Source organism: Periplaneta americana, chromosome 4 (assembly GCF_040183065.1).
Source record: "Periplaneta americana isolate PAMFEO1 chromosome 4, P.americana_PAMFEO1_priV1, whole genome shotgun sequence".
Classification (NCBI taxonomy): Eukaryota; Metazoa; Arthropoda; class Insecta; order Blattodea; family Blattidae; genus Periplaneta; species Periplaneta americana.
In genome coordinates, this window is record NC_091120.1 from 69,642,560 (window position 1) to 69,668,803 (window position 26,244).

At 34.5% G+C, this 26,244-nt stretch overlaps 1 protein-coding gene across 1 annotated transcript in view; it reads left to right on the forward strand.

Annotated features, from left to right (window-relative positions):
* LOC138698918 (uncharacterized) overlaps positions 1-24,578 on the forward strand; it is a 72,780-nt gene extending 48,202 nt beyond the window's left edge. The window contains exon 4 of the mRNA XM_069825114.1: positions 23,969-24,578. Within this exon, the coding sequence (XP_069681215.1) occupies positions 23,969-24,505 (537 nt within the window). The 3' untranslated portion in view covers positions 24,506-24,578. The remainder of the gene's footprint in view (positions 1-23,968) is intronic.
* Positions 24,579-26,244: the final 1,666 nt, after the last annotated feature.

A 26,244-nucleotide genomic window follows, 5' to 3' on the forward strand; every position in this document is an offset into this window, starting at 1 on the left:
ATTTAATTAATGTAGACTATTAATCAGATTATTTGTAATTATACTATAAAATGTTTAAATTAAATTGTGATTTCAGCAGATAATCAAAACGCATTTCTGTTGAAATAACAAGATAAAAGCACAGGACATGTAATTAACATTTTTAAACCTGTATTTCGCTTTTCTCAATTGGCATTACTGAATAACATTCAATTTCTTTATTGCAGTAATCGTTATTCATCTATTTCGACTTCACAATGTCTGAATAGGTTAAGTATTCATAAATATACAATTATTAACATTTTGTGAGCGAATTTTAGGGATTATTATTTACATATTTATTTTATTCACGAAATAGTCCTATTAAATGTCACTCGAGGTCTGAGATTTCCTAAATAAATCCACTCGCTTCACTCGTAGATTTATCGGCAAATCTCAAACTTCTCGTGACATTACTATAGATTATTTCGTTTAGATGACGTCATTCCATTTTCGACCAATAAGGTATAATGAAATTTTGAATTCCAACCAATCACAGGCATACATCGCGATAATTTTTGCAGCTAGATTTATCGCTATCAATTTATCGCATAGTAGTTCTTTTGTTTAGACGGTGTAGCCAACTGTTTCTCCATAAATGGACGAGCATGAATCCATTAAGATGCATCTACACGGTTAAATTTTCTCTCAACTTTATGCATTCAAGCAATGAGTGCAAGATTGATATTTAATATTAATATATTTACGCAGTGAAGACGACGTTCAAAACGGCGCAAAATGTAGACACAAAATCTCCATGGATCTTAATTGAACGTACGTTTTAAACTTGATTCTTTCAATATTCCCCAGATTGCATGCATACGCGCATGGAAAATTGAACATTGGAGATCCATATATTTAATAGATGAAATTAATACACCTACTGTCACATTAAAACAATTGGACATCAATGATATTGAAACAGATGACTGAAAGCAAGTAATGGTCTCTTAAACCAAATTATAGTAATTTAGCAATTACTTCTGTTGGGAAAATTTACTTAAGTAGTTTAGTATAATAAAATATTGATTTGTGGAGTCAGTGACATATAGTCCCGTTACACACTACAGCGAGAATGCGTTTGTCGATCTATAGAAAATAATTTATTTATTTAAAGGAAATAATTCTTATTTCAAATTCATAAATAGCTGGCGAAACATACGAGTTATTGGTCACTTATATCACACATAATAACTTCAAATCTGCAGAAGTTATCGATCAAGAAGATCGGGTAACATACCAGAGAGCTGAAGTATAGACAACATGGACAAGTCAGATTCTGAACACGTTAGAAACAGTAATATTGATGGGTGTCCAATAATAGATTTCAGTGAAGACTAAATTATTGTAAAGAAAGTTTATATTAAGCGGACAAATATTTTTCATCACCAAAACAGATAATGACTATCTATGTTAGCAATATTAAACAAATCCTCTTACTTTGTAATATAATATGCTATTAGTGTATTTTGTTTTATACTCCGTTAGTCACCTGTGCCCTATTTTTACTGAGTTATGCAATCCTACATATAAGCACAAAACCCGTAATTAAATATGAAGTGCAGAAGGCAATACTGTGCCTGGCGCATTAGTTCAGGTGATTAAGGTTTCCTGCTAATAATGTTAAACGTTGCTGGTTCCAGCATCACACAGTGCAAGTTGTTTAATGCGTGTGTTTTAATCTACGAACTACGAAACAAACCACAAATTACTTCGTAGTTAATTGTGTGACACTCTAGGTCAGTTGTTTAAGGCGTGCAGCAAATAATAGCAGCCTAATACTGAAGGCTCATTTTCACATCATGTATAGACTACTGTTTAATGCTAGTGTATGAGTGTAGGAGAAATAACCCACAATTTTTTTCGTAATTGATTCTACGCAATGCTACATTATTTTAAAAACTTCGAATATTCTATAGATTCCTGCTTTACTTAGAATATAATTCATTAACTGTCTAGCCTTTATTAATCAGTTAATCTTTTAGTACTTTGATTTTTATTGTATTTGTAGATTTAATATTAATTGTAATTATAATTGTAATAGCATTCTTAATATTGTAGTTGTAATCCCTTGGTAGAGGAGAAGAGAAGGCCTGATGACCTTACCTCTACCAAGTTAAATAAATAAATAAATAAATAAATAAACAAATAAATAGATAAATAGATAGACAAATAAATAGATAAATAAATAAATAATAAATAAATAAATAAAGAAATAAATAAATAAATAAATAAATAAATAAATAAATAAATAAATAAATAAATAAATAAATAAATAAATAAATAAAGTCGAACGAACAATGTTTACAAGCGAATAATATATGAACCTGAAGGAGACTCGAAATGTGAAACATTTAAAAGAAGAAATTACTTCCGCTTGGGATTCTATTGAACTCGATACTTTTTGCGGCTTGACAGCTGCAATATGCTAGAAAGTTATGGTAAATGCATTGTAGAACCAGACCACTAGTTTGTTAATGTAGTAAAAATGGCTGTATTTTCAAGTTTTTTTTATTTGGTTATTTAACGACGCTATATCATTTACTAGGTTATTTAGAGTCGATGATATTTGTGATAGCGAAATGGTACTTGGCGAGACGAGGCCGAAGATTCACCACAAATTACCCGACATTCGCCTTACGGTTAGGGAAAACTTCGAAAAAAAATAATCATGTAATCAGCCCAAGTGGGAATCGAACCCACGCCCGAGTGCAATTCCGGATCTGTAGGCAAGCGTCTTAGCCGATGAGCTACGCTGGAGCCTTTTTCAATGTTAATAAATTAAATATTTATACATACGATTATTAGAGGAGAAAAATTCCCTCCGGCGCCAGGGATACAACCCGGGTCCTTGGTTTACGTACCAAGTGCACTAACCACTGAGCTACGCCGAAGTTGAATCTACAGCACCGAATCGAATCCCTCTGCTCTATTGTTGTAGAATGAACTTCGGCGTAGCTAAGTGGTTAGAGCACTTGGTACGTAGAACGAAGGAACCGGGTTCGATCCCCGGCGCCGGAGCGAATTTTTCTCCACTAATAATCATCGTTACAGATATATTCTGTAGGACCAGAAATTAATCTTTACGGAGACTTACAAATAAATATACATAATAAGTAATTAATAAGTATCTAACATTAAGCAGTGTTAGCGTTCCTTTTTCTCACAAAAAAGGAAAAATTGTCTATTTTGAGTAAAGAACGCACAGAAGACTCATCCTTTTACACTTAACCCTGGGTTGCAATATCCTAGGAAAGACGCTGTAAAATATAGGATTTCACGAATCCTGTCCATTACCTCCAAATCACGTCAAAGGTCGCTCACCATTAAACAAAAATTATCCCCGAAAATATTGTACCATTTCAAAAAAAGTAAGTCTATTTATTTTCGAATTTGAATTGTGAAGTGACTAAATGTCAACAACCTTGCTAAAGAGAGTAAGAAGAGAATTACTTCAACATTTTATACAACAGATTATGTTCAGTCACCAAGTCTAACAAACCCTTACATTGTCTTCACAGGTTCAAAAAGATAAAATTTTGTCAATAAAAAAAATGGCTCTCTTCCTCTCATAAAATGGTAACCGAATTTCATCACATTTTCCAACACTCTGTCCTAAACGGCATAGTGTCAAAATAATTAGGATCCAATCACTCCAAGATGTAAATGGAAATTTAATGATCTAGCAGATCTAACCTACAAAGCAGGAACATCCCTACGTAACAAACACAAATACTATGACTTCACACCATGACGAAAGAGAGCATTAAAATAAATTCTGCAACAATGGTAAGATCTGGGATTCACTTTCGAACAGTGAATTATATTGCGCGACATTAAATTCAACGGACGTCTTAATTCGTTTTTGAACCAACGAGATCAAGATTATATCACTAGAATCAGAATATTTTCTATTTCTGACACCTCTTGCTGGAAACTCTCCAAGCCAAAAGGATCTATAGGCCTTACTTTTGCAGTCCCTATGCGTACTGAACATCGGGATCAAGCCAGCTTTTGCTCTTTTGCTCCAAGCGAGGTTTCTGTCCTCGCTGAGCTGGCCTTAGGACACCTGCGTTATTCCTTGACAGATGTACCGCATCAAACTCCCCGCCTGGCAGTATTCTCGAATCGGATCACGCGGGGCAATGCACCGCATTACCAGAGTTACCATCAAATATACACCACAACCATAACGTGTAATCTTCACGAGAACTAGAGGAAACAAATATCTCCGCAGAACTGCCAAATACAGCGAAAGACGCCAGTTCTTGTGTAAAGTTACTTATTATATTCAGAGCTGTAATCTTCTGTCAAGAAATGCTGTAATATTATTCAGACTTACTAGAATATTAATAAAACTGCAAAGTGTACAGTAGTAGTAGTAGTAGTAGTAGTAGTAGTAGTAGTGGTGGTGGTAGTGGTAGTAGTAGTATCTTTATTTTGCCTCATTATTTATTTTGCCTGCGAGAGTTAAGGCCGTAAGGCCTTCTCTTCCACTCAACCAGACTCAATACTCATATTTAAAAGTGCTATTCATAACAAATACAAAACTGTTGTAATGTTTACTGAATTACTCATACCAAACGTGAAAGTGTTCGAATGTGTAACAAATACTCATATAAAATATAAAACTTTCGTAATGTGTCAAAGGATATTTGTAGCAAAGATAGAACTGTTGTTGTATGAACTAAACTGTAGTTCCCAGAATACCATGCATTCAAGCGAATATAAATAAATTCTATTTAAAGAGAAAAGAACTCACTGAGTCGGCGAGGATGAAATTATTGAGAGTTCTCGTTGGGAGAAAATGACCATAGAGCTGTTCACGAAATAAGGCAGCAATTTAAAATATAAACCATTTCAAATGAAGTAGCTATATACTGGTCAAAGCAACTAGTTAGAACATGACGTAATCAGAATGAGATTCTCTAGAATACAGTGCAGAACTTACAATTATACGCCAAAACGCAGGTCAGTGGACGGTCTGATCTGGTCTCGGAATCTGAAAGGTAAGAGGCCATAATATAATATAATATAATATAATATAATATAATATAATATAATATAATATAATATAATATAATATAATATAATATAATATAATATAATATAATATAATATAATATAATATAATATAATATAATACAATACAATACAATACAATACAATACAATACAATACAATACAATATAATATAATATAATATAATATAATATAATATAATATAATATAATATAATATAATATAATATAATATAATATATATCATTTTCCACACAGTTTTGTTCCTTCGTGAGTATCTGTCTTACCCACATTAAATTGATACGAAACCATACTCGTTACATCATATAATCAGGATCGACCCCGCAACCTCGCGTATAGAAGGCCAGCACTTTATCGACTGCGCCACCCAGGCCGACCCTCAAAAGTGATTCCAAGAAGACACCACTTATGAGACAACTAAGCCAGGAGGTAATGGGGTAGGGTGGTCAGTTCCTTTCCCTCCTCCATTGCGTACATGGCTGACTAGCAACATATTATACTGATCAGATTTCAGATGTGTACAGTAGTGGAAAAAAAACCGGACCGACCGTTGTAACTGATTTCAGAGCCTTGTTCACTCCAGAGCACGATAGACTGGTAACTAAGACTTTCGTGGTTCGAATCCTGCCTGGGAAGGAAAATTTTTTTTGTTCCTTATTCATATTTAATCCCAGGATTCAAACCACGAAAGTCTTAGTTACCAGTCTATCGTACTCTGGAGTGAACAAGGATCTGAAATCAGCTACAATGGTCGGTCCGGTTTTTTTCTTTTGCCACTACTGTACAAACAATTGTTCTTCCTCTGAGACATATCGTCGAGTGAGAGGTGAAACTTGAGTCAGCATGACAAAAAAAAAAAAAAAGAAAAAAAAAAGAAAGAAACAACAAAATACAAAAGACAAACGCTCAGTTCTAATGAAAAAGAGAAAAAAACTTTGACGCTTCCTCTTCTGTAATGAAAATCTGGTTCTGAAGTTTACAGCCCCAGCGTAGAATAATAACATTTGGCACTCCATGCGGCTAATATGAGACAGATAATAAATGATTTTTTTTTATTTTGACAACAGTAAGTGGAGACGTTTATGAAACTGTGGCAGTAACGCATGTGCCTAGTAAACCAAGGCTACACCCCAGATGTCGCTTCGAATTCCACATGAGCTGATTATCTGACTGGGTTTTTCCGAGATTTCTGCAGCTGTAAAACAAATGTAAGGTAATAGGTAATCTCATGAAGAGCTCTCCGACTCTTTTCGCTAATTACATCTCGCTATCACGAATTCTATCGACGCTAAATAGCCTCATAGCTTATGTCATTGAATATCCAATTAAAAATGGGCAGTTGTTTTGAAAGTTATGGCCGACACTGTTAAATTTTTTCACAGGTCCTTTGTTATGCTTCTAACTCCAGACTGCAGTGTTAAACTCGATAAACTAGATTAACCGTGGGATGCAAAGCAATGCAGCTCCCTTTACTATATTACCACCAACAAGTGCCTCACTCATAAAATAACACTTAGGCTATAAATCTTGATGTGACTTTCCGCCCTGGGCTAAATGAAATGACCAGCTTAACGAAACCAGAGCATTCAGACGCACTGGAGTGTGCCCTGGTCCAGTTAGATCGTAACTTTATACTATTCAAATATATAGGTGTAGTATTTGAAAGGAAAAAAATTATTATTAGATATACAAGAGCAGTGTGTGCCTGCGGCATGCAAGTGTGTTTGGTTGCTATAGGAACAGGTGCAATTTAATTCTGATCTTGAAGGACAAACTTTACTTTCAGCTGTTAGGTATGAAGTAAGACTTCACCTCATACCTTTCATCTCCTAATATATTAATTTAAAGACCGATTAATATAATAACTGATGCGAAATATAGAATAACTCCTCGGGTTCTCAGCCAGGTGCATTGGAGATTTGCTTCCAAGCTTTCAACGGCTAGCTCTGCCATCTTCTTCAGGGACTTCATTCCCTGAAGAAGATGGCATAGCTAGCCGTTGAAAGCTTGGAAGCAAATCTCCAACTCACCTGGCTGAGAACCCGAGAAGAGTTATTCTACATAAAACGCCGGGAAAGCCTCAAGTCATACATAATGCGAAATATGTTGTAAAATACGAGCATTATAATTAGTTTACCATTTCATTGATTTTGCACCGTTATATTTTTGATAAGATAAAATTCCTTATTGTCAATAACGATGTAAGATACAGTTTTTTTCATGAATTAGCCGTGATTATCAGCAGATATACTCTTATCATGCACTCTCCGTAGACGTGCCGCTAAATTTTGATGAGAACCGCATACATTTTTAGAAGTTTTGTGTGTATTTTATGGGCCTATTAGAATAAAAATATTAACGGTCTTACTGATAAACCGTGTATAGTTTTTATACGAGACTTATGCAGAGTTGAGACAGAAAACGTTACTAATAAACCATGCATAAGTGATGGATGTATAAACAGTCTGTAACTATACAATAGGAATTGCTTTGCAGTAGTTATATACACGAAACCTCTTGTATAAGTATTGTATATAAAGAAGAAATGGCCTCCCCTCTAACAGCTGTTCGTATCGACTGTCATTTTAAGATGATGATTGCCTTGTAACCAGAGAACAACAACCAAAGAGCACAGAATAATTAGAATAATATTGCTGTATCTTGTACTCTTTGACCAAAATATAGTGTGGTAATCGATTAGAGTCAGTTGTACTATCGATACGTAACACGGCACACTAGAGCGCTCTACCGGATGCAATAGAGAACCTCAGATATTCTATTACCTTTCGTAACGAAGTAATGACGAAACTATGACGTAGCTGTGTAACAGTTGTACTGTTATATACGACGTATGTAGTGATTGGAATTTACACATCACTTATAAACGAGCTACTTATTGTATAAGTATAAGACAGTTAAATATCTGTATATATAGTTTTTATTAGTAAATTCGTAAGAGTTCAATCAACTATCAATGTCAAGAATGTGTGAGAAAAATTCTCGTTATATACTGCATGCAACTGGTACGAGTTTTGCAAATATTCAGTTCCTTTATCAAGTTTTGAATTTTGTTACCATATAGTGTTCTTTTATTAGATTACTCAAAAGACTACGTTAATCAAATAATATAATACCTATGTACTTAGAAATATGACCTACTCTATATTGAATATAAAAATGTCACCTATTTATTCTAAAATGAAGACATCTGACTTAATATATAAATTGTACACTTAAATGGATATAATTCCATAATTAGCTTTTTAGCTTACTGGAATCCATTGCCGCTTACCACTCTGGACAAACCGCGAGGTAGCTACATCCTCCAAAGCGAATTATCGAACTGGCGTCATACGAATACATACTGCGTCCTATTTTTCGAGACGGAGGTGACAATGAAAGAGTAATTGTGAAGAGTATTGGCGAAATGACGAGGAAAAAGAGGGAGAGCCTCGAGAAAAAGACTCACAATCTTGGCTAAGTTCACCACGAATACAACTCCAAAATCACCGAGATTTGAACTCGGGGTCCGCAGCAGTCGTAACCTAGAGCTGTACCAACCGAGCTACCAAGACAACTCTCCCATGTAAGAATGAGCTTCTGTCTAGTGTTAACGAAGTGTTTTGAGAAATTTGTTGCGCCAAGGAAATCCGGTAATTCAATTAACAAAAGATGTTTACAATCCAATTCAAATAGGACAAGTTTGGTGGGTTGGGATCAATTCTAGGACATCCTGTGAGTGTTGCTAGTATGGTGTAATAGATTATGTATTGTGTGGGACCGAGGGAAGTGAACGCTGGAACAGGTTCCATGACTCTTGCTACTTCGAGTGCATAAAAGTGTCTGCTCGAGATTTGAAAGGAATTTTTGATGTGTCTCACAGAAAACTGCTCGCTTGCCGACAAACAGCGCAATCGCATTCATCCATTACCTGATACAGTGCTTACATATCAATTCGAGATACGTTTCCTAGATGAGGAGTATGTCCAGAGGCATTCACGCTCTCACGAGCGGTTCAGATAAAGTACGATAGTCCCAAATTTCCAAATACTTTTCTATTTACAGTTTAAATTATATGAATTCCTGTCCCTTCACTTTCAGAATCTGAAACCCCATCTGACTTTTCCCACACAAACACCTGCACACAGAGAGACAACTACATATATTTATAACATCCGTTTCGAGAACTGTAATCGGCGGATATAGACACGACAAAATACAAGTAATGTTGTTAACAAAAGACAACTGTATTATACTTCTTACCAGTTATGCGGCCTCTTGGAGGCACAAATTAAATCTTGTATACCAAGTAACAATATTAAATGCAACACATTTTACAATAAAATTCAGAAGTTTCGAACTGGAATTCGTGCTGGGCAGAGAGAGTACTGCATCTGGTTTTCTTCAGGTACTTCAATTTCTTTTATTATAATTATGCGAATTATCAAATTCTCATTACCATTACCGTGAAAGAAGTGATCGGATCACCAGCTATCACTGAACTGACTGGGATTCAGTGTCAGCTAAACAGGAACGTAGAAGAGTTAAAAACCGATAATATTGAGAATGTGGATCGATATCCGGTCCCGGAACAAATTTTTCCTTTAAATTATTGAAACCTGCTTCACAGGGAGCTACTATCTGAAGCCAGATTTGCATAATGTGGATAAGATTTTATCAGTTGATTTCCGAAGCAAATGGAATTAAACCCAGTACTGTGAAACATTTATTTTGATTTGAAGATAACTTAATTATTTTATTTGTAAAAACCCTGTGTTTCATAATGCAATATTTTATATGAAACATTTCACAGCGTGTTTTGAGAAAGCCACTGCATTAAATCCCAAAATGCTCAGTCAATTTAAGAGTGTAGTATATTAAGATAATAAATGATTGAAAGAACTTTACTTTTGTCCTTTATATTTGCAGAAATTTGATCTGACTAAATGTGACTTTTCGTTATGAAAATAAATTTAAAATGTTACATTTGTTTTGATTAAATTTCTGCAAATTTAAAGAACAAAAGTAAAATTCTTTCAGACCTTTATTACTGTAATATACTGTTCTCTTAAATTAACTGAGCATATTGGGAATAAAATCAATGGCTTTCCCGATACATTCTATGAACTGTTTCATATAAAACAATTTTTATCTCAAAAAGGAAGCAAAAATGAGTAAAATTATATTAAACTTTGTAACTTGAAATATTTCAAAGAGTAACCCCCTGAAGTTAATGGCATTACTTATGGTTCGATCTGTATATGCGTTTTTGCGACCTAGCTATATCATTATATTTTAAGCTTATTTTCTTCCAAAAACAAGGCCAATCTTGTCTAAAAGTTTGTGTTATTGTACATTTCACTTAAAATCTCGCTCAGCCCGTAGAACGGTGGATAAAAAGGTAGACTAGTTCCTTCATAAAAAGTTTTGAAATCACACTCTTCAATTATATTTTTAAAACACCAATTCTTTGGACAGCACTGGCTCAAGGAATGGCTGAGTTATGAAAAATCAAAATAACAAAAACTTTGAAAGTTTAGATTAGTAAATTATATTGGTAATATTTTTGGATTAAAACTTAGTAATCCACAATAATAGAATCATTTATTTTCCACTTCTAACAGATGGCCACTATCTTTATGTTAATCGCAGAAACCTCATTACGGATTCTGTCATTTTAGTTTAACAAGAAGCATTACACAGTGCGCTTATAGTAGCGATGATGAAGAAAGAATCGCATATAGTAAATAAAAAGTACTCAGTATCATGTATTTTTGTTGTGTACCACTATTAATATGTGGTGTTATCCCAATTTAAATTATACTTAAATAGAATTAATGCCACAATTTGAATTTTTACCTCAAATATGGCAATATGAAGACCGATTAAGCACACTTGTACATGCGACGACTGAAATCTTTAAGGGTATACTCGTTTAAGAATCATGAAATTTATTGGGAACGAATATAAGCTAGGGTTTCAGCGTCACAGATTGATGGCACATAGCGAAACTGTAAGTGAGAGAGCTCCATAACAAATTTACAAACGCTATCTTCACTAGGCTATGGACAATGAAGAACAATACTTCGAAACTAGTCGCCACGTAAATTCGTAAATATTAAAACAGTAAAGAAGTTGGAAAGTTAATCAGTGATATTTAAGGGTTAAAAGTGTATAAGTCTATAGAAAAATGGTAAAACATGATATTCGTCAAAGCGAGAGTAATTGACTCGGGAGATACTGAGATGCGCCACGGTCATCTCAACTGACTTCCGACATGATGCTATAGGTATCCTACAAGCAAAACTCAGCTCGGACTACTCGCGGCGCGCATGCTATACCCCTCTTCCTCCCCTGCAGTAGGCGTGAGAGCATGCTGGGAACGGGAACATACGTCATCTGCGCGAGACAGTCATGCCCGCTGGTTTCTGCGCACTGAGTTTTCCTTGTTGGATGCCTACAGGTGCGCCACGATTCCCAGCCTGAGATAGTTTTAGATGCGCTAAGGTTTCATAACAGCCTATAATGACATATTCCTTTGTCCTTCCCAATTTATCAGATTTAGGACTAGATACGAAATTATATAGGTGTGATTAAAGCGAGTGGTCAACACATTTTATCAGCATTCGTTAAAATCAGAGTGCTGCATTGGAGTTCAATCGCTCGCTTGAACTCGGTCGAGTGTCGCACCCTCGAGTGAGATACGATCGGTCGTGATACGCTCGTAATAAATAGAAGCACAGTACAAGGTCATCTCACCGACATGTCTTATCTTGTATGGAAGGCGACAGATAAGATACACATATGTTTTGCTCACACGGAAAAAATAAGGCTTTATTTTCTGCGTTTGTGACAAACGTTTAATGGAACAGTCAATGGAACGTACCAAAACAGGAACATGAAGTTGTAAATAAAATAGTATGAAAAACTTCGATATACAGTTATAATTGCTAATTAATAATTATTCAATATTTGATTTACCACATATATAATATGATAGGTCCATACATAGTGTTCCGCCTATATACTGCGACAAGGTAGAAACGTTTTACAAAATATTATTGATATAGCAGTAGATTAATAACAATATTAGTACAGAGATAACGTCACAGAAATTATAATAAAACGAATAATCATGCTGCACAACTGTTACAGACGCAAATATTGATACGCTATTTATTAGAGATTATTATTACTAGAAAACTTGATACAGTTCTTGCATTATCGTGATTGTGTTCTCCGTTTATAATAATTCCATTTACATCCAATAACATCTATCAGATGTGGCAAAAACAAAATCACTCCTGTGTGGGGGAAAAAATTACCTGCAACATTTATATTACATTTTAAAGCAAGTTTAGTAGTTGTACTATGGAGAGGTTAGTTAAACACTGCAAAGTTTTGAAAAGATAAACATCTATGATGTTACTGCACAGTTCATCACTGTAACAAAAACGTGTGTCTAACGATCGGCTTATATCGTTCGAGGATTTATCGCTCGTGACAATTTTACCCATCATGCATGTGCGCTACCTTTCGGATTATGCTATGAACTACATGGCGGTCGAGCGAAAACGTCCAATGCAGACCTCTGGTTAAAATGGTTTAGCGAATACAATTTTAAATTAAGGTTTATTTAACGATGCTCGCGACTGCAGAGGTTATATCAGCGTCGCCGGTGTGCCGGAATTTTGTTCCGCAGGAGTTGTTTTACATGCCAGTAAATCTACTGACACGAGCCTGTTGCATTTAAACACACTTAAGTGCCATCGACCTGAGCCGGATTTAGCGAATATCTTTTATCCACATCGATATGCAATTTTTTACTATTTCTTAAGTTTAGAACACCTGTTTTCATAAGATGATTTTTTAATAAATTATATCCGTGTTATTCTGTTTTAAATTTATTGTTCTTTCAGAATACGCTTCTACTTGTCACAGACTTTACGAACTCTTGTCACTGGTAGATGCAGATAACTGCTTCGAATTTCTACATGTGAGCCGTTCAGAGCAGTAGTGGTGTAAGTCAAGAACGGGTAATGAGGGTTGAAGTAAATATTATGTAAAATATAGCGATAGCAAGAACGACGTATTAATTGCTACTTCGCGCTGTATTTTACAGAATGTTTACTTTAAACCTTATTACCCAATTTTGACTTACACCACTTCTGCTCTGAACGGCTCATATATCTGTGTTTGGAATTCAATGAAGAGAAATAATTATTTTGGCATGGTTATGATAAAAGCAAAAATTGATTGGAACGATTCTACAGCTTTTATGTTTTCTTTCATCCCTGTATAGTGTACGTTTGCTCACATTTTGGGGTAGGAGAAACTTGGCATCTGGAGAAATATAGTTTTCGAATATGTATCGCAAAAGGGGTCTATTCTATCTGCTTCTGGTTTGCTAGCCGTCAAGTCATCTGTGAAGCAGTCATCAATGTCTTCATTTTCTAGAAATTGAAGTCAAAAGAAGTAGCCTAAAAATGTAACAGATTCAAGTCCACTTAAAAGAAATTTAGGTGCCGTGGCGCGCTTAGATATTCTACCTGAAGTAATTGCTCTAGTCGCGTGGGACTGCTGGAATGTTTACCAATACACATTGGAGGATTTAAACTCCAACCATGGTGAACATTGTATGTACCCATCGAATTCAAGAAAAAATTAAGAAAGGTATGAAAACAAAGTGGATAATAAATCAGATCAAGAATAATGCAATACCATAAAATCATATCTCATTAAGAATAAACGAGTTCAATAAATACACGAATAATGAACCATATTGTCAAGAAACATAAGAGAATGTGTGTAATTCCATTTTAATTTACACTAAGTTAATACGTATTCGTGAAAGGCATGGATACATAACCCGATCCTGCACCTAATTCACTATATTAGGCAATATCGATACAGTCTAGTTACTACACAACGGTGCAAGACACAGTTCATTTGGGCAGCTTTCCTGCACGTAATGCTCCTTACCGCATATTGCGTTTATTATACTATGTCATTGTACGATATACACTAATTGCGGAAAGAAGCTTTCGGTAAATTGGCATGACGATAAACTAGCAGAAACCCGTTCTACAAAACTCACAACTTATTTATCTTCTACCGCGTCAGTATGGGAGATCTTCAGTCTCTGATAATTTTCAGATTTTATATAACACTAAAGTTTAAGTTTAATAAAATAATTACCATTCCATCTCATAGGCGTTGTCTGAAGACTTGGTTATTATATTGAAAACAAAAATAACAGAATTGCAAAGAATGTGTCTTTACAGAATTGGTAAGGAGTAACATTCCAGATAAAAGATGAAATAAAGATGACACAAATGTGGATTTTTAATTGGTTTTTTATGCGTTTTACCAGTTTATATGGTTATTTAGCGTCTGAGTGAGATGAAGGTGATAATGCCGGCGAAATGAGTCCAGGGTTCAGCACCGAAAATTACCCAGCATTTGCTCTTAATGGGTTAAGGAAGAACGTGCAGAGACATAGGATAACTGGACAGTGAACAATAAACTGTATAGTTGATAGAAAATACTGTACAATGAATAAATGGTGTGTAAAAATTGTGTACAGTCTCAGAAAAAAGTTTGTCGCACATATACTTTATATAAGTCCCATAAAGGAGACAGTGCGCATGATCAAATGACGAGCGACCTGGTTCACAAGAAAAGGACTAGTACAGGTAATAAAATTAGTTTTGTTTCGTTGTATATCTGGTCATGCGCATTGCCTTCTTTCTGGAACTTGAAAAGTAGCTGTGCGACAAAACCTTTTTCTATGACTGTACGTAATCAAATGTATCAAGTGAAGTTCTAGACTTATCTCTTACGCGGAGTAACTCACTGCACGAGGTACTAAAAGAACTTCCCCTACTTCTAGAAGGACCTTGTTTTCAATGGGATATATTTGGCTTTTCATTTCATTTCAATTGTTTGATACTTCAATTATGTTCCTAATTTTCATTTTATAAACAAATAAAATACATTATTTTTGTCAACTATAATATTTCTTTTAGGATCAGATTTCAGGGTAAAGATACTACAGCTTGAGATGTCAAAGATTGGAAAAATATGAAAGCCGAGTTTACTAAATAAATTCGGCATACAGGAACAGCTATTATAGGACGCATAGTGTGGCCGCCTGAATTTAGAAGATTTATTACCGAATTATACAAACAGTGGACTGCATACCTATACAATTTAATAAACGATATTAAGAACCACATTTGGTCGATCCAACCATGGCCATAGTACGTTGCGCCTTTTTCAACTGACGCCAATTTAAATTGGCGTCACCTCCTATCTCAATCTTCCAGAATGATCGAGAAGGTTTACAATGTTTGTGACAATGCTACATCCGGTAGCGGCAAATAAATAAACTAACTGTACTAGTGATGCCACATGGAGCTAAATCACACACTATTACACATTACATCCAAAAAACAGGATTATAAAAACTGTTAAAGACATTATCTCAATAAGAAAGATGAACTTAGGGGGATGTCAGAAAATGTATTCAGATTCTCTATTTCTATAATTTAATGGCCTTATTACAGGACCGAAAAAGAGGTTAGCAAAAACTTTTGTATAATTTATAAACAATGTTAATTTATACAAGTTAATCCCATTTATATAAAAGATCTAAGTAATCGAATTCCAAGGGTGAAAGAACTACAGCTTGAAGCCCTATCTTCTGTTTCAACACTCACATGGCTTCGTACAATTAAAATTTTACTAATTTATTCCAATTAGCAATATATGGTAGCCCTATACAATTGGAAACCTGAGATGAGAAAGTCTGGAGCGGAGTGAGTGAGGTTTTTGAACAACTGGACATTTATTGTTCTGATCTGAACGATATGGGGATTTCCCAGACTATAAATCTTCTACTTTCTACGGCATTGTACGTGCTACATGCTATGGTGTCACACATAATATCATGATTTCCTCTCATTGCCATAAACTGTACGCAGTGGGGAAGACTCGGTTATTAATTGAAGTCTGAAGAGATCCGTAACGCTGCCAGACACCAACCAACCATGAATCTCAGCCCACGGTTTACTGAATACAGGGCATTATATTAACATTCTGGTATCTACCTGCCCGTTCCCAATTGGAATGCGGGCGAAGTACTTCACTTCAATTAATGTAACTGCGTTCATATATTGCGCTTACGTCACTTACATACGTTTCCGCATTTCAAAATGCAATTCAGGATTTACTGTCTCGTATCAAGTACTCAAGTTCACGGCTCGAGATCTCAAAACAGTTTCATCTCTCTGCTACCATTTGCCGTTAAATTATGATCTGAACTTCAATTTTATTTCAGTGTGTTCGAGGATATTTTATATTCCTCTTGGAGGCTATCGCTTGGGCTATTATTTACCAATTTCAATCCAAAACTACTGGAGAAACTGAAGAATTTTAAAGTTATGGAGTTGAAACATAATGTCTCACTGAAACCGAAGGAACTTAAAGCGACGCTACAATTATAATAGTCAACAAATTGAAATTTTTTTCTGTATCTGGTTTGTGAATAGGTGTTTTATCTCATTTTGGGGTGCTGAATTCAATGGAAAAATCCATTTTTTCTTTCACGTCACATTCTCTAGATACACAGCACTAACACAAAGACAGTAATATAATATTGGCAAACATTTACCATTTTGAATATAAACATAACATAACACTCAGAACCCACAAACATAACATAAAAATAATATAGTCTAAACCGACAAAGACACTAAAATAATGTACACTAATCCAAGATCTTATTATTTACAGTGTTTAATAACATTTTCTTTAGCAAAATGGGATTACAATGCTGTCTAAAACAGACTGTAACCACCATAGACGTTAATTTATTATACAATTTCCCTTAAAATGTGAGAACACAAAAACATAACAATATAAAAAACTATATAAACTCTAAAATATCACAAAAACGTTAAGTCATACAGGAATTCCGAAGGCAGATTCGGATTCTACAACCAAAAATTCATGCAAATTGATTTATCACACATAGTCGTAGGGTTACCATCCGTCCCAATTTTTTGTCGGGACAGTCCCGATTCGAAAGAAAATATCCCGCGTTTTGACATGCCTCTGTCCAAAAGGTCCCTGTAGTTTTAATGATTAATTTGACTCTTATTACTTTTATGGAATGGAATAATTATAATTTTAATGAGTTGAATGGATTTGGCAATATTACACTGCTACTGCAAGAGCTTTTTAGTAATACCACAGTCTAGTATATACAGGCACGAAGCTTGAGTTGATGAGGGTACTAGGAACAATAGACTGTTCCGGTACTATTTCGCATTGTCTGTGATCAGGCGATAGTAGCGGTCCTAGTGGTTAGCAACTGTCTATGGATGCATATTCCCTACGTATTGAGCTTCGTGACTGATTACTGAAAATAGAAATGATCTACATTGTGATTGTTGTTCGGTGCAGTAGGCCATAAAGAAATCTGTATTTAGATTTATAGCGGACCTACAATATTTAGCAAATTTAAATAAATAACATAAGATAGTGAAAAGGAAAAAAGGATGAAGTGAATGTGCAAGGACAGCAACAACAATAAAAACAAGAAGGAACAGTAAGGCACTGTGTAACAAAATTATTTATGGAGGGCCTGCCCCTACAATACAGACTAATGCACAAGTTGATTAAATTACATTACAAATTTGTAGGTTACACTGTAAATTAAATTAAAATATGTGGTTCATATACAGTATATGATGCTAAAGTAGTATTAGAAAGGTATTGATATACGAGGGAGTGTAAAAAAGTAACCGTAATAACTGTTTTATTAATTGAATATGTACAGAAAGACTACAAACACTTTATCACTTTTCAACATAGTTCCAACTACGTTCAATGCAAGTGTTCCTGTTATACTATCTTAAAAGTGATGAAGTGTTTGTAGTCTTATTGTACATAATTCAATTAAAAAGAAAACAATAATTATTAAGGTTACTTTTTGACTCTCCCTCGTATGTTAATTATATTTATATTTGAAGCACATGTTCTTTCATCATGCATTACAGAAATATACAGAATGAACCGTAAGTAATAGTATGAATTTTATGGAGTTATTCTTTGATGTATTTAAAAAAGATGCAATACAGTTTTGCTCTTTTTCGCTTCGTTTTCGAGATAAAAATTGTTTTATATGAAACAATTCATAGCGTATTTTGGGAAAGCCATTGACTTAATTTCAAATATGTTTAGTCAATTTAAGAGATCAGTGTAGTATGATAAAACATGATTGAACGAATTTTAGTTTTTTTTTTTTTTTTCATTATTTGGTACAGTCTTTTAACATTTGTATAATCACCGATTAACAATAACTTCTTTACTGTATTAATATCATAAAAAATACGTGGCTGACTAGTTTCGAGGTGGTATTCCTCATTGTTCGAAGCCTAGTTTAGTCAGCCGACTATTTTTATAATACAGTAGAACCCCGATTATCCATCACCCTATTAACCGATTGGCGGATAATCCGACTGTCTTTCGCTTTTTTCGCTATAGAAATATAATATGAAGTACTGTACGTTATATTAGCACGTTACTTTTTCTAGAGAGACTTTTTACAAGACTCTAACCTTACACAGTATAGTCTACTGTTTCAGTTGTCGTACAGTGTAACTTCTATATAAAATGTCTTCCACGGGGTAACAAAAGAAATCATGTTGTAAGTATAAAAACACTGCAAATAACTGAGTGGTTTGGGGAACGAGAAACTGTGGCTCATCTGAAAATACGAGATTGGAGTCACAACTATGTGCAATTTAATAAAAATCAAGGATAAAGTGTATATAAAATGTAAATCTACAACATGAGACCTCCACTATTCCTATTATTTTATAGACAGCCATTACAAGAAGAATGCTTGCCCCTTAAAAACCCCTATTAACAACCACACTTAAATCAGTGAATTTCTGATTCACTATCTAGCATATTCAATACAAGACCATATAGAAAATTACGAAAGTGTAAGCATTATTCATTAAATTTATGAATATCTTTGGTGATACGGATTATCCGATTTTTTCGAATAACCGTTCAACCCATCCCCTTCATTACCACGGATAATAGAGGTTCTACTATTAACATAGTAAAAAATGTATTGTTAATCAGTACGTTTTTCTTTAATTATGCAAAACGTTGATCCGATCAAATGGAACTTTTCGTTCTGCAAAATAATTTCACAATGTTACACTTGTTCAGATCAAATTTCTACATATTTAAAGGACAAAACTAAAATTCTTTCAATTATTTATTATCATAATACACTACTCTCTTAATCTGACAGCATACTGAGATTTAAATCAATGGCTTTCCCAAACACGCTATGAAATGTTCTATAGTAATCTCAGATCTTGAGTGACATTTATTAGGACTATTTCGTGAATAAAATAAAAATGTAAATAATATATCCCTAAAATTAGCTCACAAAATGTTAATAACTGTATATTTATGAATACTTAACCTATTCATTGTGAAAAAAATGAACAAAGAACAGAGTGCTGAGACTCGTTAAAGTCTAACAGGTTCATTAACCATGTCACAAAAGTAGTATACACGACAAGCTCGCCTGGATTGGCTCACCAAGCGAGTACATTTGAGCCATCCCTGTCGAGGGGGTTCTAACCCCATCACAGGAGGCCTGTGCCCAACATGGGACATCATGGCTAACATTCATTCATTCATTCATTCATTCATTCACTATTGGTTAAGACCACACTTTACACGAGCCTGGTTCTTATGGTAGTGGCTAGAAACATTTTATATTGTATCATTTTGAATTGTACTCACTTTGGTTAACAAACGAACGAACGAACGAACGAACGAACAAATAAATTAAGAATTTTAATAATAATAATAATAATAATAATAATTTATTTATTTAATCTGGCAGAGTAAGGCCAGTAATAATAAATAAACAAATAAATAAATAATTAAGTAAATAAATAAATAATGAAATAAATAAATAAATAAACAAACAAACAAACAAACAAATAAATAAATAAACAAACAAACAAACAAACAAACAAACAAACAAACAAACAAACAAACAAACAAACAAACAAACAAACAAACAAACAAACAAACAAACAAACAAACAAACAAACAAACAAACAAACAAACAAACAAACAAACAAACAAACAAACAAACAAACAAACAAATAAATAAATAAATAAATAAACAAATAAATAAATAAATAAATAAATAAATAAATAAATAAATAAATGTGCGTCACTTTTTCGTTTCATTAATTACACTACCGTACAAAAAAAATTTCATCTCTCAGCGATAAAAATAGGTGATTCTTAACGAAAAAGTTGCGCTGATTTTGAAAATCGCCATAGAAATCTCCAATCACGCCAGGTGAAAAGAAAATATGAACACATTTAGAATCTCGTATATGCGATTTCAGATAAAATATGTTAAATTAATTCTTATGATAATGACGCATTCATACTAGGTTAAGATTAATTCACAAATATGGTTTTCAATGTATGAAATAATATTTGAACTATATTTTAAGGAAAACATACTTGTAACATTGCTCAAAAGTGTTTGGTAATATGATGATGATGATGATTGTGATGATGATGAGGATGATGATGATGATGATGATATGTACCATTTCCCCAAGATATCTCGAAAAAATGAGAACATTTTTAAATGAAGCATAATTCACTTCACGATGATGATGATTGATGATAATAATGCTGATGATGACGACGACGATGACTCGTATCATCTTCGCCAGGATACCAACTCCGCGGGACCCATAAGGTGACCGTTCTACAGAGCAAGAAATCGCACATTTATACTGATGCACCAATATTCTGGTATGGCACCATGCAAGCACTCTTCAAACAGTAATTACTTTGAGAAAGTTACTTGCTAAGACATATAAATTCACCACTATTGGATAAGAACATATGTAATCTGTAAGTCTAAACACGAATGGCTTAAAATCTTTTAATCTGCAGAAGATGGGTAACAGGGAAGAATAATAGACGCCTCACTAATTCGCGCAAGTTGCGTTACAGCTGGAATCCTCAATTTTGTGAAATACTGATATCGGGCACGATCGGCTTCGTCACAGACAACCTAAATTTACCCTTTTTTATGTAGTGGGGAAAAGTAGTAAATTGCCATGCGACTTTACTGGTGGACATGTCACCTCTCAAAACTTGCTGGGGAGGGAGGTGGGAATAATAATCATGGAGAAAAAACGACGAAAGCACAGGCTATGGTGGGAACTTTCGAGCACAAGTTTTGGGTATAAAAGCACAGTAAAGACCCCAAGTTGTCAGTGCAATTTCAGCTACTGTTTGATAGCAACACAGCGTCAACATGAAGGCTATTGTAAGTACAGTGCATGCAGTGAAAGTGCCTCAGTGAGCAGTGCGATAAAGAAGCTGTCTGCCGTTACCGGTCGTGTCGTAACAAAATACGGGTTCAACTCCCGGCAGGCTCAGTTTTTTGGATTATGTCCTCCAGACATACGCTAGATATCATACATAACAAATGTTTCAATCACGCAAAGCAAAAATGTGTAACACTACACTGCGACATTTCTTGTTGTGCGGTGAAGGCTTTTCGAGATTTTATATAAATTTTAATTCAGATTCACAATCTCAATTAAATACACGTTTCGAATTAAGTTTTTCTTCAAAGTCATGGGAGCTCTGTAGTGGCAGCTTTGATCAGCTGTGTCACTTCACATTGATTTCATGAAGTTGTCACTTGTTCCCGAGTGCCTCGAACCAAATATGGAGGGTTGTAAATTGCGGAAGCATTGACACTCGCACAAGTGCAGTCCCATTCCTCATCAGTCGTTACTTAATAGCAATTACCAGGAACAACTCAGTCGCAGAATGAGTATTCATCAGCACAGAATTGCAAGATCAATTTCGTGTAATATTCAAATAAATTAAAAGACAATGGTATTATAACTTCGTACAGCTGCTCTCGCATTTAGTATACTATAAAAGTCACCTGAAATATTATTTAAATAATTAACGGGGACGTAAATTTGAAAATTAATATTATTACTTACAGACAACATAATACAGTCGTTAGTACAAATCTTATTAAAGATTAAAAAATTTAACGTATTTCTTGTGAAGCATCACACTAAACTATATTTGCTACATATCGTCGTTGTTCCGACAATAACTCCTATGTGACATATTTATCCATTTTCAGATTTTTGCTCTATTAAATAACTTAAATAGTGATACAGCACATAATAAAATCTCCTATATGTAATTCTATTTCTTTCTTTCTTTTTTTCTTTCTTTCGAAGAATTCACAATCTCCTATGCACTACTGCCATAGAAGAATAAATGTGTCTTTTCTTCCTACTGAAGAATTTCATATTTTGCAAACAGGAGTTATTAAGGAACAACGACGTTACACTTCAATCATTCGGATAGATAAACATCACGGTGTAAGTCTATTCATTTCTCAGTAAATATATAAAGGATACAATATTTACACGTCTGTCACTTGAAACTCAGCGTTAATCAAATGATATCAGAGATGGTTATAAATTCTTCTTTAGTTGTTAAAGCAAAAAGTGACTGCATTACATTCTGCTCTTTAAAATTACATCGAAGTACTTTAACTGTAATGGTAATAAAAATTATAACTATTATAATTTTCACCATGATAATCTGTTACAGATGATTATGTCTTCTGTTTAATTCTCCTGGAATATGGTGCCTTGGTCTTAGTATGACTTCTTATAAGAGTTGTGGTTCAAACCCAAACTCACAGTCAAGATTGTCATATACTGGACTATTGGGTTCGATTCCCAGTGCCGGTGAGGACCATGCTGATCTTTCACCAACGACCACGGGGCACTTCAGCCTACTGTTAACAGGATATATCTATTGTCTCTGTGATGAACTTTCTACTTTACATCCTCTTCAGGCTTTTAAACTTCAAAATTTTCCAAGGCCCTTAAGCAGAATTATACTCCAAAGTGAGATAAATGGCCAAAAGGTTTAGAACTCGCATAGTTTCTTACTCAGATCTCCAGGCCTATAGCAAGGACACGTTACATTCGTGTATTTTAATTCATTTTCTTATAATACCTTCCATGAAAGCAAAAGTAATTTTAGCTTATGCCTCATTTGATATTCCCTTGTCGTGAATATTTCGCTGGTGCTCATGTAAAGGGGGTTAAGTATGAATTGGCTAAACTGGGATAAGTAAAAATTTGAATCCTCCACGATTACCTCTGTCTTGTGTTAAAGGGGTTAAATCATGCTTCCATCCATGATGCAGTTACAGTGCTCCGTATTTTGCGACAAAGGTGTTTTGTTCAGTACCAAAGGAGAAAAGTTTACATACCTTACAATTTGACTTAACCCCCTTTACACGAGTACCCGCGATTTTTAACCACTACTATACATTCAGGAGGAGAGAGACGATTTGGTTACATACATATCATGAAACAAAGCCACAACCTGAAGTAATATAAGTCAAACACCAGACAAAATATGCATATCTAATCGTTACTGAAGAGATATAAATCTCAACATTATTTTATGTTGGCAATGGAACCAATGTGTACTGAAATTGTACACAAAAATGCTATAGATTAAATTGGAACAATAAATACATACATCATGTGAAGGTGATTATGGATTATTTCTCTTAGTTTCGTAAGGACGACGAGCTTCTTTTTTGCATTATTAAATTCATGTTTTTACTTAGATAAATCTGGAGTTAAATACACACTGCTGAACCTAACTGGAATACCTAAGCTAATTATTTGTTGTTAAATTAATTCAATTATTATACAAAGCTGTTACCAGCAACAAGATGATATGGATAATAATATTTTTCTTTCTTACAGCTGTGCACCATCCTGTTGGTTGCTGTCGCCTTGGCTCAGGAAGGCGACGAGCACGAACACGAGCATCACCAGGAGCACGTGAGGACCATCATTATCACCAAGAAGGTGCCCTACGCCGTCCCTAAACCCTACACCGTTACCGTCGAGAAGAAGGTTCCTTATGAAGTCAAGGTCCCCTACCACGTGACCGTGCCCAAACCCTACCCCGTCGAAGTACCTAAACCCTACACCGTCTTTGTAGAGAAGAAGGTACCTTACACCGTAGAAAAGAAGGTGCCATATGAAGTGAAGGTTCCCGTGAAGGTGCCCTACCCCGTGCCCCATCACATCGAGGTGCCCAAGCCCTACACCGTCCATGTTCCCAAGCCCGTCCCTGTGCCTCACCCAGTCTACGTCGAGAAGAAGTACCCCGTCTACATTGACCACCACCACGAGGAGGAATCTCACGAGGGAGGCGGCGAGGCAGAGAGCTACAGCAGCTTCAGCTCCGGCGGCGAGGAGCACGGACACGATTTCGGAGGCAGCAGCGGCTTCTAGTCACCACGTCACTTCATGCCATCACCCGCACTGTATCATGTGAATAATAAATTGCTCATCGATCATTAGAAAACATTTGTTTCATTTACACGCATCTTTTCGTTTTCTTCCGTAGCTTCTACTTCCTTCCCTCACGATAACATATCACTCCTAGAGCTATCCTTAAACTAAAGCATTATAAATAACATGTATACAGGATTTTGTATCATTATTGTATCTTGTTTATATCCAAGATAACATACTGTATAAAAGTTTAAAAATATCCTTGAAATAACGCATTACAAAATGTATACACGGTTTTCAATCATATTGTATCATGTTTTATATTCAGGAGAGCATACTTATAGGAGTTATGTGTTGATATCCATCTCAATATCACTGCCTGTTATCTGATATCCATTCCAATATTCGAAGATTTTGCAATGTCCGGCATTGTACACATAAATAATAAATTGCTCATCAATCATTCGAAACCGAGTGTTTTATTTACATTCTACCATTACGTTACAACCTTCTGCCCCTCCTGTTTCCATAGTGCACTCCTTCCCAAAGGGCTAACGTTTCGGTGTTAAATATTTACTTCGTTCATAACACTATGAAGAGCACAAAGAATATTCAGTGATATTTATCATGGTCAGATTCACGGTGCATTGCTAAAAATGCTTTTGATAATTTTATCAATTTCACTATCTCCAACATAATTTGATATTCAACCCTCAATACCTTGTAATCCTCTCTCATAATTCTTCAAGTAATATCAGAATCCGTTATAGTAATTATTTATTGCATATACTGCTGTAAAAACATTAAATTATTTTATATATGTTCTCGCTAGTAAACATTATTTTCTTCTATTATATTTCGTAAACATTAGTGTTCTGTGGTAAAATTTGGAAACGTGACAACATTTAAAAGCTAAACTCTCATATTTTACTAATCTACTCTACTCTAATCTAATCTAATCTAATCTAATCTAATCTAATCTAATCTAATCTAATCTAATCTAATCTAATCTAATCTAATCAAATCTAATCTAATCTAATCTAATCTAATCTAATCTAATCTAATCTATTCCGTTGTTTAGTCAACTGTCCGAAGACAGGTCTGAACCTCACAAATGATACCAAGAAGACATTATTTATGAGGCAACTAGGCCAGGAGATAATATAGTAAGGTGGTCACTTCTATTTCCCCTCCATTGCATACATCGCCGACCAGCTACATATTACACTAGTCAGACTTCAGACGCATACAAACAATTCTTCTTCCTCTGACACATATCGTCAAGTGAGATGTTTTATCTGATAATAAATTTGCATATCAGCCAGAACCTCTATCAGTAGATCTAATCTAATCTAATCTAATCTAATCTAAACAAGGATATTTGACTGTACTTAATAATTAGTCATATTTTTATTGTAAAGAGACAAAGAAACTAAATTGAATTAGATATTATATATTTTTTTCGCCAGCATAATAACAAAACTGAAGTATTCTAGATTACGATAATAAAACTGTAGAATTAACTTTTAAAATGCTACTTATTATTTACATCCAACAGTTTCTTGGTATTTAGTACTTGTCAAGGAATATTTTTTTGTTTTGATCAAAACTAGTAAGAGCTTCTAGTTGCTAATAGCAAGTAATAGAGCTGATTTCGTGGTGTTACTGTAGAAAATTGCAATTTAAATTCATTAGTTACTTTTATTTTGAATTTCGTTAACAGTGTTTGCAATAAT